The sequence below is a fragment of the Microtus pennsylvanicus genome, chromosome 8 (assembly GCF_037038515.1).
Source record: "Microtus pennsylvanicus isolate mMicPen1 chromosome 8, mMicPen1.hap1, whole genome shotgun sequence".
Taxonomy (NCBI): Eukaryota; Metazoa; Chordata; class Mammalia; order Rodentia; family Cricetidae; genus Microtus; species Microtus pennsylvanicus.
Window position 1 is genome coordinate 68193372 of NC_134586.1, and position 17317 is coordinate 68210688.

General features: G+C 40.1%; 1 protein-coding gene across 4 annotated transcripts in view; it reads left to right on the forward strand.

Moving 5' to 3' along the window:
• Ctnna2 (catenin alpha 2) overlaps positions 1–17317 on the forward strand; it is a 1099183-nt gene that overhangs the window by 120900 nt on the left and 960966 nt on the right. For all 4 annotated transcript variants that reach the window (XM_075983800.1, XM_075983801.1, XM_075983798.1 and 1 more), the window contains exon 2: positions 11398–11504. In XM_075983800.1, coding sequence (XP_075839915.1) covers positions 11403–11504 — 102 coding nt within the window. In that variant the 5' untranslated portion in view covers positions 11398–11402. The remainder of the gene's footprint in view (positions 1–11397; positions 11505–17317) is intronic.

Below are 17317 nucleotides of genomic sequence, written 5' to 3' on the forward strand. Positions count from 1 at the left end.
AGGCCAGAAATACTATTAGGGAGCTCGATTTTCTTACCTCCTTTATGAGCACCCTGCCTGAAGGCTATATGTGACGCCGGGAAGTAAAGTTCCGGTGCAGATATCAACACCTTCTAGTGAGCAGCTTTGGAATCTAAATCTCTTTGATTTTCATTTAAAATGGGTTATGTCATGCTCAAACTACAGCCTATCTCCTAATCTATATGAGGATTACTTCTTCAGAGTGGAGAATGTGACAGTGATGTGGAATCTACCAATAGGTGGAGACAAGCCAATGTCTGCTTCCTTAAGAGTTAATCATCCAGGCCAGGCGGTGGTGGCGCACGCCTTTAATCCCAGCACTTGGGAGGCAGAGACAGGCGGATCTCTGTGAGTTCGAGACCAGCCTTGTCTACAAGAGCTAGTTCCAGGACAGGCTCCAAAACCACAGAGAAACCCTGTCTCAAAAAACCAAAAAAATAAAAAAAGAGAGAGAGAGAGAGAGAGATAATCATCCAAAATGAGCAGTTAAGTCACTGCCTAAAGGACCACTCTCAGGAAGGCAGGTCTACCTTATGATAAAGATAAAGATATGATAAAGATACGATAAAGCTATGATAAAGATAGAGGGGAAAACTGGAGAGATGGCTCACTGGCAAAGAACACTGACTGCTCTTCTAAAGGACCCAATCTAAAGGACTGATTCTCAGTTCCCACATGATGACTCACACCACCTGTGACTTCACTTCCTGGGAGCCCTATGTCTTATTCTGGCCTTAATAAACTAAAAGCAGGCTTGTGGTGGACAAACATACATGCAGGCAAAACATCCATACACATGAAAATAAATTCTAAAAGATATAGGAATAATATTAATCTTTTAATGAAATAATTCAATAATCCTTCCCTGAATCCCCCAGCCAGCCACCCACACTCACCCACACAGTTTTGTAGACACCATGGTGCTAGTTGGGTCTCCTGACTCAGGAAAGGATAACTTTTGCATTTTCTTCTCTTCTTTTCTTTTTGGATATTCGCCAGAGCCTAAGATGCTGTGTCTCTGTTAGTTTGGGTTTTTCAGTGTTTCTCTAGAGCTGCTCTCACCCGAAAAGTGGGCCTTCTTGTCTAGCATATATCTAACCTCCGCACTGACTTACCTCAAAAGCTACTGTTTGTTTTCCTTCTTCTCTTCTCTTCTCTTCTCTTCTCTTCTCTTCTCTTCTCTTCTCTTCTCTTCTCTCCTCTCCTCTCCTCTCCTCTCCTCTCCTCTCCTCTCCTCTCCTCTCCTCTCCTCTCCTCTCCTCTCCTCTCCTCTCCTCTCCTCTCCTCTTCTTTGTTGTCCCTTTCTGGACAACTGACAAAACTTACAGCTTGTCTGCTGTTTTTGTTTTTATTTGTTTTTTTTTAAGTCTAATAGATTTATACTCAAGCTTCACTTGTGTTTGTTCTTAAATCCTTTTATTAATGAGGCTAAGGACCCAAGGAGTATTGCCTGTTTATCTGTATTATCTGCAATGATGAAGGGACCCCCAACTCTTTCCAGTAGCACCAGGTAGAGTAGAAGTCAGCAGCTCTGGGTTCTTTTCTAGGGCCGCATACCAGGCTCAGGACATAAACTATAAAATCAAGACACTTAAGGTTGAAATTTTATGGCCATGAACTAATTCTCAAACTGTGTTGTGCCTCAGTTTCCCCTTTCAGACTGTGTGGTACTAAAACCAACATCTCATTAAACTATACGATAATTCTCTACGTAAACCTATATATTTTGTTCTCTACATTAACTTATATGATATATTTTCAAGTATTGCTTTTGGGGAGTGCTAGAAGCTCTCACATCTTTTCCCTTGTTTCATTAAAGTCTGAATTTTCAAGTCTCTTGTTTTGAAAATTTTCCATTTTCACATATCCTCTTACACGTCTTGATGACTAGGGTTAGAATCTTATAAGTACCACACAGAAGAAAATACATTACTTTTGTATCTACAATGATTCCACTGATTTTTGAAACAAATCTATTCACAGCAAAATGTTACTATTCTTGTTAACATGGTGGCAGCTGGAATATTTAATTATTAAGTTGACTTTTCCAAATATGTGTAAAGGTAATTATGGTCACATCTATTTAATAAGGATAGATATTATTTGTATTTATTTCAATTAGAATTTACACATCAGAAGATCCTAACCTGTCCTATAAAAGGTCTTGTGGAATTCTCTAGTGGCATTGGTGATCAGAAAGACATGATGATCTGAGTCTGAAGCTGGAGACACATAAGTGGAAAGCAGGTTGAGGTTGGCACTTAGATAATTAGAAGACAGTGTGGTGATTAAAAGAACAGAAGAATGAAGAATTGGAGTGAGACAGGAGTTCAAAAACAATTTCCAGGAAGGTTTGTAAAGGGGATACCTACAAACAATGATGGATATCATTAACCTACTGGACACTTGGAAGCAGACCCTGGAGCAGTTGACCTCAAGACAGATTTTTCTTGTCAGGATTCCCTTCATGAAAACAAGGCACTTGATCCTCACTGCCATCATGGATAAAAGGCACTTGACCCTCACTGCCAACAGGGTTGTCTTCTTCTGCCTTTGTGTTTTTCTTAAGCTTTATTTTTTTTTACTGTGAGTGAAAAAGAACTGTTGACCAAAGCCTCTTTCTTACTACTATGGATACTCCATATTTATCAAAAGGATTATCAGATGGTCTATGTGATCACCATGTATGGATAAACAATTCAATAATTTTAAGAAGAAAATCATCTCAGATATTAAATGGATTACTTGGAGCTTTCTCTTAGGCTTCTGTAACTGTCATGCAGGAAGGGAGGCAGTCCTGTCACCTCGTCACTCATTTTATAAGCATTTCACAGCTGTGTTCCTTGTATATGGCATGGTTTCACCTACAGACAATGCTTCAGCAAACATATACATTGAACATATTGTTCCCAACGTGCCCCTCTAGTATTCCTTCCTCATTCCTTTCCTTTGATCAGTCCTCCTTTTATCCTAGACATATCCATGTTCTATGCACATGCATGCTTTTATGCATCTATGTAAAACTGAGCAGCTACACATGAAGGAAAATAAGCAATAGTCATTTCTCTATTTGAAGACTCCCTGTGAATCAGAATAAGATTCCTTTCTATTCAAATCAATAAGAAACAAAATTACTTCTTAGACAAACTTTTGTGGATATAATAAACCATGTTAATTGCAGAATGAGTCTGGAATGAATGAAGGTGGCTGAGAATACAAAGTTGGTGTTTTCTTTTGTGTTTGCGTGAAGATAACTGGCTCAAACACAGGCATATGATGTTGGTGCTCTAGCCCCCAACATTTTGAGATCTGATCTTGCTAGTTGAGTGGGTTTTGAATATATATTTTCCTATTCCTTTTGGTGATGAAAATATATATTATATTTTGAGAAAAATAATTACTATTCATAAAAATAACTTATATTTTCCAAAATATTGGTATACAGCCTATTTCTTAGGGTATTCAATAGCGGCCTTATGAAATATATGTGATTGTGATTTTTTTACTTGAGGAATCTGGGCCTAAGGAAAGACAAGTGATAGAACAATTCCCAAGCTGAATGGTTGCCAGGCATTCATTCAAAAAGTCTATATCACATCATTGTTTTAGCAAGCTGCTAGATAACGACCCATGACAAAGTCTTGCTAATTTGTAATGTGTAAAAGTAAGCATGATCTAAAAACATTAATGGTCTTTCTGAGGTTGCCTGACCTGTCTTACTGTAGCTGAGCATAAAACCCTGACTGGAGGTGTGACTTCCCCAGTTCTTCTTCCTTGATCATCATGGTAGAATGCAGCAGCCAAATTGGGAATTTCCAGTTATGTAACTATACTGTAGAGAGTTGCCTGTGAAGGGCTGTCAATGAAAGTTCCACACTAGAAATCTGGAGTGGAAGAACTAACTCTTGAGAATTATTCTCTGACTTCCACACAAAGAGTGTGGTAAACATGTACCTGAAACCACAGAGTAATAATAATAAATAAAAAATAAAAACAAAGCCCCAGCATCTAGTCTACATGAAAAGCCACCAAGCTTTGTTGTTACCTTTTGGATGATCAATCATGGCTGTCAACATGATGCCTCTAGCAAGAGGGAACATCACCTGAAGAATTGTCTCCATCAGATTGGACTGTGGGTGTGTCTATGGGGCAGTACCCAACTTCATATGGAAAAGCAAAAAAAAAAAAAACAACAACAACAACAAAAAAAAAAAAACAGAATAGCCAAAACAATCCTGTAAAATAAAATAATTTCTGGAGGCATTGCAATCCCTGACTTCAAACTCTATTACAGAGCTACAGTACTGAAAATAGCCTGGTATTGGCATAAAAATAGGCAGGAGGACCAATGGAACCAAATAGAAGACCCTGATATTAATCTACACACCTTTGGACACCTGATTTTTGACAAAGAAGCAAAAAAAAAATACCAAATGGAAATAAGAAAGCATATTTAACAAATGGTGCTGGTATAACTGGATATCAGCATGTAGAAGAATGAAAATAGATCCATATCTATCACCATGTACAAAACTCAAGTCCAAATGGGTCAAAGACCTCAACATTTTCTTGATTTCTAATTGATGTAGGAGGGCTCAGCTCATTATAGGTACTGTTTTTCCTAATGGAGTGGACCTGGATTGTATAAGAATGGTATCTCACTTTGAGCATGGAAGCCAGCCAGTAAGCAGCCTTCCTTTGTGTTTTCTCCTTCAGGCTTTTGGCTTGAGTTCCTGACTTGGCAGCCTTTGATGATGGACTATAACCTGTAACTCACATAAAATGTTTCCTTCAAAAATGCTTTTTGTCAGGATGTTTTTCACAGAAAAAAAAAGGACAGATACTTCACAAATACTGAATGTCCCAATAGGATGATGTCCTTAGCAGGAGTCAGCCAGAAGCCCAATGGTCAATTTCTATGTACTAACTATACTAATTTCTTGCAGGCATATCCAAGCCATGGTCTCCAGGTTCCATTTGCCCCAAATAAAGATGCAAAATACTAAATCATAAACTTTTCTAACTTATGGAAACATGTTTTTTATGTCAACTTTGATAGCTTCCTTATGTATTTCTCCAAGGAGTAGTTTGTAGAGGACAGCAATGTCAAAAGGTTGCGTGTATCTTCTTAATTCCCTTCTGTCTCTTCCTCTGTGACCACTAGAACTCTAGAGGTAGAGGTTAGTTAATGAACTTAGAAGACTATGGGCATGATGACCAAACTATATGTTTTTAGTGGTTTCATGGCATTTGAACTGAACACACCTTCTCTCTGGAAGTGGTTCAGTACAAGGAGAATAGATACTGTATAAAGCAATGATACTCAGAAAAGCAAGGCAGACACATTTGTTGGAGAAACAGCATACTGCCAGGGCTATGTAGTAATAGGAGCAGCGGCGGGGCTACATCCCCAAAACCCCAGCCGCCTGCCCTGCCCGGCTAGTTTATGCCCCGAAATAATTACACAGACACTGTATTCTTTTCATCACTGCTTGGCCCTTAGCTCTGGCCCTTACTGGCTAATTCTGATATCCCAATCAACCCATCTCTAATAATCTGTGAGCACCGGTCTTACCGGGAAAGATTCAGCATGTCTGACCTGGCGGCTTGCTTCATTGCGTGCACCTGCCTGGGAGAGCGGAGCATGGCCTCTCTTCTGCTCCCGAGAGGAGAGCTGTGGAGTCTGACCTCACTTCCTCTTCCTCCCAGCGTTCTGTTCTGTTTACTCCACCCACCTAAGGGTGGGCCTATCCAATGGGCCTAGCAGTTTCTTTATTGCTTAGCCAATGAAATGAACAGATTGATATATGACACTCCCACATCAGGGCTACACCAGTATTAAAGATGAATAGAGGCTCAGTAGCTGGCTCTGCTAGATTCTTTAGATTCTTTTCAGAGTTAGTCCAAAGGAATCTCAGATATTGATGTTCTGGACCCAACACTGTCTCTCCTTCCAAATGGGAACATATGACAAGTAGCAAGAAAACTGTGGTGTACAGGTGGTTCCCCCTTTTGTTTTAACTTTATAGTAAATAGTTTAAGTATCGTGGCAGGGCTGAAGACATGCTTGCCTGTCTCTTTGGCTACCAGACTAAGAGAAGATGAACCCCATGGAACTGGAATTTCTCCAACATTCTCCTGTTGGGAGTAATAATAAGCTCAAGCCCAGTGCCAGCCAGAGTTGGAGCTCAGCTCCTACAAAAGATTCCAGACAATGCTGACAACTTGTCACAAGAGCTCATAGGTGAGATTGGAGGCCAGACAATGTCAATGGGCAGGACCACCTTTTGATTGGAATTATTTAGAGGTGCAAACTTCTTGTCCTTTTTAAAACCTATCTCTCATGATAACTGATCACAGATGGACCTGAGGTAGAGGCCATTTTGTTCTCTGTTACCTTAACCTGGTTTCACCATATTAAGTACATCTCCCTCTTATGCATTCAGTATAATCCGTGTTTTAATTTCCCTTCTGAAAAAATGTGGCTGCTCCCAACTTGTTAGGGCAACCAGGAACAGGCTTCAGTGCTAACCACTCCAGCAATGACAGAATGTTTGGAAAAAGCATCATTACAGTTTCCTTTGAATGCATTCATCATCTTGTGAACGTTTTTCATTTTTGTGACTGACTATGACCCGTGGTGTAAATATATGATTGAGGTTTATGCCTAAGTGAATACATCGAGTGATCTGACAAGCAACTCTTCTTTTAAGTTTGAAATAAGAATATCCCTGTTACTTTCAGGACTGGACGTGACTAGCTCTACTCAGATGGTATATAGCTTAGAGCTCTGCACAGGAGTATTTCTCTTTTCTATTTGAAGCCAGATCAGTGTATCTGAGGTGACTGTGCCAGCATTTGCGGTTCTCACCCCAGGTTTTTTTTCCCCTGTGTGTTACTTTATAAAGTTCTATATTGGAACACTCATAAAGGACTCTGTGTGCCTTCCTTGATCTGCCATCTTATGTAACTAGCATGCCCATCTTAGGAAGGAAATCTTCCATCTAGTTTGTGTGGGTCCAGGGGTGCATATGTGAGGGTGCATACACATGTTCATCTGTGTGTACGCATGCACGTGGAGGCTAGAGAACAGCTTTAGTTTGCATTTATCTCTGGTGCTACACATGCTTACTAATTTAAAAAGCTTTATGTCATTTTTATGCTTATGCATATGCAGCTGCGTGAGTGTATATGTGCAAGAGCCTGCAAAGGCTAGAGGGCCTCAGATTCCCTAGAACTGGACTTACAGGCTATTATTAAATGCCTGATGTGGGTGCTGGGAACTGAATTCTCATCCTCTGCAAGAGGAGTAAACACTTCATTTCTGAGCCTTCTCTCCACCTCACCACACACCTTGTTTATTTTTTGAGGCATCATCTCTTACTTTTACTGAGAGTTGGTCAACATAGGTGGGATGTCTGACTAGCAATTCCCTAGGATCTATCTACCTCCACCCCTGCTCTTCCGAGATAATGAACTCAAGTCACCATATCTGACTTTTTAGGTGACTTCTGGGCATCAAGCTTAGGTCCTCATCATAAACACTACACTGGTTGAGCTCTTACTCCCTTAGTCTTTCATGGTTACTTCAGCATCATATACAAGTGACTTCATTACTACACATCTAAATTTCTCACAGGACTTCTTTCTCATCACTGTTGTGCCATTAAGTGTCCTATTAGAATGTATAAGACAGCTCTCAGGCTGTTCTCTAGGTGCTGGACTTTGTGCTAACTGCTGAACTACAGTCACAGTGATATTCCAAGATAACTCTTTTTTTTTCTTTTTCTTTTTCATCTGGATTGTCTCAATTTTGCCTCTATTTTTATTTTATTTTATTTTTACTTAAAAATTTCCACCTCCTCCCCTCCTCAAATTTCCCCCTCCCCCCCACCCCCTCCCCCTCCTTCCTCAGTCCAAAGAGCAGTCAGGGTTCCCTGCCCCGTGGGAAGTCCAAGGTTTTCCCCACTCCATCCAGGTCTAGGAAGGTGAGCATCCAAACAGAATAGGCTCCCACAAAGCCAGTGTATGAAGTAGAATCAAAACCCAGTGCCATTGTCCTTGGCTTCTCAGTCAGCCCTCCTTGTCCACCACGTTCAGAGAGTCCTGTTTGATCACATGCTCCATCAGTCTCATTCCAGCTTGCTTTGGAATCACTTTTGAGATCAGCCACACTGTCTCAGTGGGTGGGCGCACCCCTCGCAGTCCTGACTTCCTTGCTCATGTCCTCCCTCCTTCTGCTCCTTATTTGGACCTTGGGAGCTCAGTTCAGTGCTCCAGTGTGGGTCTCTGTCTCTAGCTTCATCCATCGCCAGATGAAGGTTCTATGGTGATATGCAAGATATTCATCAATATGGCTATAGGATAGGGCCATTTCAGGCTCCCTCTCCTCAGCTGCCCAAGGATGTAGTTCGGGACATCTCCATGGACACCTGGGTATACCTCTAGTGTCAAGTCTCTTGCCAACCCTAAAATGGCTCCCTTAATTAAGATATATACTGCCTGCTCCCATATCCACCCTTGCTCCAAGATAACTCTTGTGTCTCTAAATCTAAATCTGACTATCAGACTGTTGAGACAATGAACCCCAATGAAGCAGGAATTTCTCCAGAAGTTTCGTGATGGGAGAAGGAAAGTCACTAGTTGGAGAACTGGAAAGAGATTTCATACAGTTCTAACAAATTTCCCTGCCACGTTACAGAATAAGACTGAAGTTTAGATAATGATGGGCAAAAGTGGATGGGACCACTGACACCTTACCTAGACTGCTTAGATGTGGATTTTTCATGGCCCTGTACTTACACTTCAGAATCCTTAAAATCCTAAGGCAGACTTGAGTTCTCTTTGTCCATCTTTCTGACAGGGCTTCCTTGATCAAGTCACTCCCCCCAACATACACTTTATACCATTAAGTTGGGTGTTTTGTTGACTTCTTGATGACAGATGGCTGAACTTGGCTTCTTGTGGCACAGGCTATGACACCAAGTTTGGTAACAATATCAGTGCAACCAAAGGGTATCAAAACATATGCAGGAAGCTTCTGGCATCCTTGTCCCTCTCCAGCAGAAGTCCCATGGCCAGGCACAGAATTCCCTGCCTGTCAGCACTGCCTGCGGCAGTTGCTAGTGTGAATTGGGAAACTGTAAAGTGTCTGCTTCTGAGCACCAGCAGCCTGTGAGTGCCAACTATTGTTGTTGTAAAGGAACCCAATTCTAAATCTGTGTACTTGGATCGCTGTGCTCAGTTTATTTAGAACATGGCATTTGGAGAGAGATAAAATACCAGCACAGTTGCCTGTGTCTTTTCTTATTTTCTTGAGCAAATTGGTTGGATCTTTCTGCCGAATGATTAGCTAGCTGTGGGATGTAGCAGGGAGGACTGCTGAAAAAGTACTTTATCATGGTGCCTATTGTGCTAGACCTTTTTTGGATTGTTAATTTGAGGAGGGATAATCATCTGTATTGATTTATAAGCATAAAATTGAGTTTTGATGTTGATTCAAAAGAAGAATGCAGGCATGAACAGTTTGATTTATGGTGTTATTAAGGCAAATAATTAAGATTCAGTTTCTACAATCTAAGGTTGCCTGTCTGGTGTTTACATGTCAGAATATTGTCAGCAGTTTCTTGCTGAGAAGCACACCCCAGATGTAATGTATAATTTACTTTTTTGAGGCCAGAAACATATTTTGTTGTGACCTATTGGAGACTGAAGAGGGAGGCAACTTCTGACTCAGTAGTTCTTAGGTGAGAGTGGGTTGACTTTGAAAGAGGTGAATAGATTTAGCAGACAGTGAATCTGTAGGGTAACTATAAATCATGTTGATTACCTTGATTCTGGAGGTAGCTGCTAATTTTCAGCCATGGAAATTACTGCATTTATAAGATACCCTTCCTACTTAAGTGATGGAAGCTATTGCTCCAAAGTGTATGATATCCTGAGGTTTCAATTATGAAGAAAACAGCCAAGTTGACTTTTGTAATGCCTTGTGGTCATGTATCTGGTGATCACAACGAATGTACTTTTATTTCCAGCTTGTCTTTGTGTGTCTCACTGCTCTGGCTATGCCACTTTCTCTATTCTCCCAGCTCTGTTTGTACTCCTGACATTTGTCACACCGAGTCATAATTCTCTGACTTAGCTAACTTTAGTTTCAAAGCATAAGTTGCGTGAGGTCAAGATCCAAGCCTTTGTCTGCAGATAGCAGCTGAGGATATACTAAATACTAAATTAATGGGATGGTTCTGTAGTATCAGGGTCCTGAAAATTCTTCGATGTGGGTTAAAGAGGAACAATGAGACACATTGTTGTGGTTAAGGAGTTTATTAGTTTATTACTAGTCTGTCAAAGACAGACACAGACCATAACATGGCAGAAGCTCTGAAGAGAGTTGAAGGTCCTGCACCAGAACCAAACAAAATGGTAGGGGCTTTGAAGAAGGGAATCATAACCCATCAGGCAGAAGCATGAACATTGACTTATAGTTCTCTATAGACAGATGTGGTTATATAACAAGAAACTGAAGCCAGGCTCTTTGATTCCCAAGCAGCAAACAGGGAAGGGGGTATAAGTAGGATATTCCCTGTGATGTCTTCTCACTTCCTTAGGTGTGGTAGTTACTCTTGTTTGTCACCTTTATACATCTGGAAGAAGAAATCTGAATTGCAAACTTGCCCCTATCAGATAGATCCCTGGTCATGTCTCTTGGTCATTTTTCTGATTTTTAATTGATGTGATGTAGTCTAGCCCACTATTGGTATTGCTGTCCACAGGTAGGTAATCCTCAGCTATGTAAAAAAAAAAAAAAAAACTAGTGAAAAAATGAACCAGGAGGAAGCCAGAGAGCAATGTTCTTTTGTGGTTTCTCTTCCAAAACCCCACCTTGCACTGCTTTCTTGACTTCTTCTCTTGATAATGAACTATACCATGTAAGATGAAATAAATGTTTTCTTGCCCAACTTGTCTTTGGTCGTAGTGTGTAGTCATAGCGATAGAAAGTAAACTAGAACACCAGATAAGATATTCAATACCTGGGAGCTTTTTAGTTAGAGACTCGTAGACATGTCTCAAGTAGGCTACCTGTCAGTATCTGTTAGTGGAGGTCTACTGCAGGTATTGTGGTCTGATCTGAGCATTATGTTCTTACAGGTCCCACCTGTAATGTCCCAGTATATACTGGAATACTTAGAAATTTTGCAAAAATATCTCAATAATTTCAAAACACAAGACTGGCTCTGGTTTTCCCACCCTTGATTTGATTTTTCAGAGTTGAACCTAAAACATCTTCTAGATTTGGGTGATGTACTCTTTTGAACACCATAGTCATACCATGTATCCTTGAACACACTTTCTAATAGATGCCATATGTTCCTGCAGGGAGCATGACTTCAGCAACTTCACCTATCATTTTAAAATGGGATCCAAAAAGTTTGGAAATCCGGACACTCACGGTGGAAAGACTATTGGAGCCACTTGTGACACAGGTAAGGAATTTGTTACTATGTATGTTTCCATGGTGAGTTCCATGATCCTATGAGGACTGTGGAAGTCTTTAAAGAGGATGTATCATGCCATCATACTGATTACTGAGTAAATATTATTTCCCCAGCTGAGGACTGTCTCATTGCCTTATATGATTTAAAGTAGCTTTTAGCAACTATACATATTATTTTTAAAAAAAATAATGTTGTTGAATTAATTAAAGAGAGGGTCCTTGGTGAATAGAGTCCTCATTTACAAGACTGGATTCATTGTCTAAATGGGCCATTCCTAACTCACTGTCAGATGCAGATGCATAAGGGAAAACAGTTGACAGTTAGCTAGCAGTGAATATTTATTTAATATCTTTTCACAGTTTACTGTGGCAATCTTCATCCTAGTAGAATGGAAGGTTGTTCCATTTTGGGTTTGATACATCTCCAAGAGGTGACTTTCAAAAGCACGGAATGTCATCAGGATTTTAAGTGCTGAAAATTAATGTAGAGTGTCTCATGAATCATGTCCTTTGCGATTTGAACTCTTAAGCTCCTGCAATATGAAAATGTGAACTTTTTATGATGCGTTTGTAGAGATTCATTATGCCACATGAAGCTCGGGGCTATTTTTATTGGTTTGTGCTGGATGCTCTAACAAATTGCCATCAAGTTAATGGCTTCAAGCAACATAGATTTATTGTTTGGTGGTTTTAGAGGTCAGAAATTTTAATGTCAAGGCACCAGCAGTGCTGCATTCTCATTGGATACCTCAGAAGAAAATCATGCCCTTGCTTTTCCTAGCTTCTCCAAGCCTCTTGCATTCTGTGGCCTCTTCCAGTATATCTGAGGTCAGCAATATAGAATCTGCTTTTCTTTCCCTGGCTTCTGCTTTATTCGTGTATGCTCTATATGATGGAATCTCTTAGCTCTGTTATGTTGAACCTACTCAAATATAACAGAAAATTCTTTGCATATGCATATTCTTAACCTAATTGCATCTTTAGAGTCCCATTGCTATTTAAGGTAACACATTTAGACTTTCCATGAATACTACATTGAAACCATCTGATCCTGGGCTTTTTTTGGAAGGGAGGTTTTGATAACAGCTTCTAATTCTTTGCGACTAACAGGTCTATTTAGATTGTTCACCTGGTCTTGGTTTAACTTTGATATATGGTACTTATCTAAAAAAAAAAGTCCATTTCTTTTGCATTTTCCAGTTTTGTGGCATACAGGCTTTTGTAATAAGATCTAATGATTCTCTGAATTTCCTCTGTGTCTGTGGTTATGTCTCCCTTTTCATTTCTGATCTTATTTATTTGCGTGTTCTCTCTCTCTGTTGTTTAATTAGTTTGGATAGGGGTTTGTCTATCTTGTTGATTTTCTCCAAGAACCAACTTTTTGTTTCATTGATTCTTTGGATTGTTTTTTTTTTCTGTGTTTCCATTTTGTTGATTTCAGCCCTCAGTTTGATTATTTCCAGTCTTCTACTCCTCCTAGGTGAGTCTTCTTTTTCTTTTCTAGAGCTTTCAGGTGTGCTGTTAAGTCTCCAATGTATGCTTTCTCCGTTTTCTTTAAGTGAGCACTTAGTGCTATGAACTTTCCTCTTAGCACTGCTTTCATAGTGTCCCATAGGTTTGAGTATGTTGTCTCTTTATTTTCATTAAATTCATGGAACTTTAATTTCTTTCTTAATTTCTTCCTTGACCCAGGTGTGGTTCAGTAGTTGACTGTTCAGTAACCATGAGTTTGTTGGCTTTCTGGGGGTAGCTTTGTTGTTGCCTTCTAACATTAATCTGTGGTGTTCTGATAAGACACAGGTGGACACCGATATTTTTTTGTATCTGTGGAGATTTTCTTTGTTACTCAGTATGTGGTTGATGGTGTGTGTTTGGAGAGAACTGGGGTGTATCATTCCCCGTCACATGGGTAGCCTCTGTGTCCTCCCCATGTACAAAATATTTTAATCAAGTCTCCAAGTTACTGAAGGTCTCAACCATTATAGCTTCATCTGAATTTCAAAATCTCACTTACTTTATTGCCTTTAAAGTCTACAATCTCATGTGAGCCCTGTAGGGATAAGCTAAGCAAAGTTGTTCTACACCAGTGAGCAAGGCATTGTCTTCTGAAATGAATTGTTAAGAGAAACAAGCAACCTTAGTTGCAGACATTCCAAGTCCAGAAACGAGGAAGTATGAGGATAAACTTTGCTAACCTTGGGTGTAGATCTTCTTCTGGGAAAATGTCACTAGATTCCAAGTCCTGTAGCAACCCTCAAGGCTTGATAATCTGCCCTTTGAATCATTTCTTCTTTATGGAACACTTGCCATATTGCTTCTATGCCTATGGACCATAGTTTCATAGTTTATGCTGGTCAAATTTGAGGGGTACAGTAATTCCACTGAGGTCTGCCCTTTTATGTCCAAGTTTTTAAACATTTCAAGAATCGCTTAGTTCCCCATTTGTACCTGTGATCTGTTGAACAGTCACCTCTAGTACGTCTTTCTTTGATATCCCCATGTACAGGCATTGTCTCTGATATAGTGAGTGGTCAAGGGAACCCCATGTCACACGACTAGGTTCTTCACAGCACCACGTACTGACTAACTACTCTATAGTGTGTATTGATATAAGAGACTAGCAAAAGGCCTCCAGGTCATACAATGAATGGACTGCCTCTTATTAAATGAAAATCCTTATGGTTTGAGAATAGAACTGATATATAATAACCCTTGAGGAATGAGGTTCATTAGGAGACAGGCCATTATACCTCTGTTTGAGCCTTGAGTTGAGAAAGAAAGTGCTAGAAAGAAACAATAATGAATGTAAAGCCACTTAAAATGGCCTTAAAGTGGAAAGGAGGCTTACCTTTAACACCTCAAGTGGGTCTTCAGTAGGTCAGGCATGGTGGCTCATACCTTGAATTCCTGAACTCAGAAGACAGAGTCAGGCCTGATGTACATAAGGAGTTCCAAGTTGCCCAGAGGAGGTAAAAAAGAATAGCAAATAAGGAAGGGTGGAAGGTTAGCAAACCCTCTACCAAAGTATCTGCCTGACATTTGTAAGTTTTCTGGGCAGCTGAGATGCTCTTCATCATGTGATTTAGTCTGGGATAGCCTAAGTAGCAAAGAGCATGGAAGACTCAGGCATCAGTTAGAACCACAAAGTTGGAGCAGAAACCACAGAAGAGAACTGCTTGTTAATCTAGCTGTCAGCCAGGGGCTGGGAGCCTGGTGGGCATCATCTGATTTCTTCAGGCTCTGACCTCTAAGAGTGACCAGGATTTTAAAGAGGCACACTATTGTAGAAGAAGCGGCAGGCTGCATTCCCGGTGCCCAGTTGCCCACATGGCTAGCTTTACACCCGAAATAACACGCAAATTGTATTCTTTTAAGCACTGCCTGGCCCATTATATCTAGCCCCTTCTTGGCTAACTCTCATATCTTGATTAACCCATTTCCATTAATGTGTGTATCACCATGAAGTGGTGGCTTACCAGGAAGATCCTAACCTGCATGCATCTCAGAGAGGAGAGCTATGGCGTCTGTCTCACTGCCTTTTTCCTCCCAGCATTCTGTTCTGTCTACTCTGCCTATCTAAGTTCTGCCCTATCAGTCCAAGAAGTTTTCTCTATTAATTAACCAACGAAACAACAGATAGATAGAAGACCCACCTACATCACACTATGATTGAACATCTCCCAGCATGTTTTCCTGAAAGCAACTATTTTAATTTGGGCATATTTTGCAAACTTTGAAGGCTGAGAATTTTCCAAATTATCAATTTCCATTTCTTTTTTTAAATTCTTCCTTCTGCTTACCTCTTTTATCTTGTATGTTTTTAATAACTAGCCAGGAGAAATGAAGCCACTCTGTGATGATATTTTGTTTGTACTCTAACAAATTCTGCTTGTCTGAAGATCAGAACAAGCAGAGAAGCTAGCCTCTAGTTCTTACCTCTACAAAATCCTCCGAACCAAGAGGTCAAGATCCTGTCTCTACAAGTCCTCAAACCAAATACTGTCTTTATGAAACCTCAGACTGATTTCTGAGATCCTCTCTTTTCTGGTCTTATATTCCTTTCTTCACCCAGCCGTATCACTTCCTGTCTCCTTCTCCCTAGTACTGTAAGCAAAGACTGCTCTTTTATTTCCAGGCCACCAAGACCCAAATAATCACACAGAAATTATATTAATTACAACACTGGTCAATGATTCAGGCATATTGCTAGCTAGCTCTAACATTTTAAATTAACCCATTTCTATTAATCTATGTATCACCATGAGGCTGTGGCTTAATGATAAGGTTCCTTTTTTTTTCTGAGACAGGGTTTCTCTGTGGTTTTGGAGCCTGTCCTGGAACTAGCTCTTGTAGACCAGGCTGGTCTCGAACTCACAGAGATCCGCCTGCCTCTGCCTCGCAAGTGCTGGGATTAAAGGCGTGCGCCACCACCACCCGGCAATGATAAGGTTCCTGCATCTTTCTCCTTTGGTAGTTACATGATGTCTGCCTGACTCTGCCTTCTTTCTCCCTGCATTCAGTTTATTTTTCTTGCCTAGCTCCATTCTACCCTGCGATAGGTCAAAGTAGCTTCTTTATAAGCCAGTGCTAATAAAACATATTCATAGCATACAGAAAGCAATCCCACCTCACACCACCCCTTGGCTCTGTTTCCTTTTAGACTGATTCAATCTTTTGTGACCTAGGGTAGTCTTGAACTCACAGAGATCCATCTATCTCTGTCTTCTGAGTGCTAGGATTAAAGATGTGTGCCACCACTGCCTCACATCTATTGCTGGCTTGTGTGACTAACTCTGTACTCTGACCTTCAAGCAAGCTTTATTTGTTATAGCATAAAAATATCACTACAACACTCCTTCATGAATTTGCTTAGAAATATCTTTAGTTAAATATCTATACTCCTCACGGTTCTAGTTTCTACATAGTTGGAGGGACCAATTCAGCTCTAATTTCTGCAACTCTCCTACAAACTTTTCATCTTCTTTCTAATACCATTCCTCTTATTTTTTTCAGAGACCTTTGCTAATGTGTTCTTTATAACCATATTTCTAACAGGATTCATTATGATGATTTAAGTCAGTCTCCAAGATGACAAACATCATCTGCATTGTTGTCCTTGTATTCTGAACTATCACCAGCCAGGGTGTTAGGAGACATACTTAAAAAAACAAACAGACAAAACAAAACATCCAAAAAACTTATAAGTAAGAAAGTCATTGATTAAATTATTACATTCATTCATTGTGTTTGGTGGCACGGAGGTCAGAGGGAAACTTTTGAGAATTAGTTGTCTCCTTCTCTCTTCTGGGGTTTGAGAATATAATTCAGATCATTCAGGCTTATTGACAAGGACTGTTACTTGCAGACCCATCTCACTGGTCCAAGAGGTTTATTATTATTAATTTTTATTGTTTATGTTCCTCATGCTTCCTTCATTCATTGTCTTCCTCTAATCAATCTGAAGACTACCAAAGAATCCCACTTTCTGAAGACATCTGTATTTGCTTCCAGTTGTTGCTGCCATGATTTAATACTATAGCACCTTGTAGCTTAATGACTACAGATACATTACATTACAGTTCTGAGATGAGAGGTCCTAATACCAGGGTGTTTGTAGGGCTGAATTTCTTGAGCATTCTTTATAATGGTGGCTCTAGGTTTTATGTTTATTAGTGTGTGATGTCTATCTATTTCTTTTCTCTGCCACACTTCCCTCCATCTACAGAGACAGCAGGCTAGCCCTTCTAAAGGACTCTCTCTGACCTCAGGTCATAAAATCCCAGCTCTTCTGGTGATCCTCAA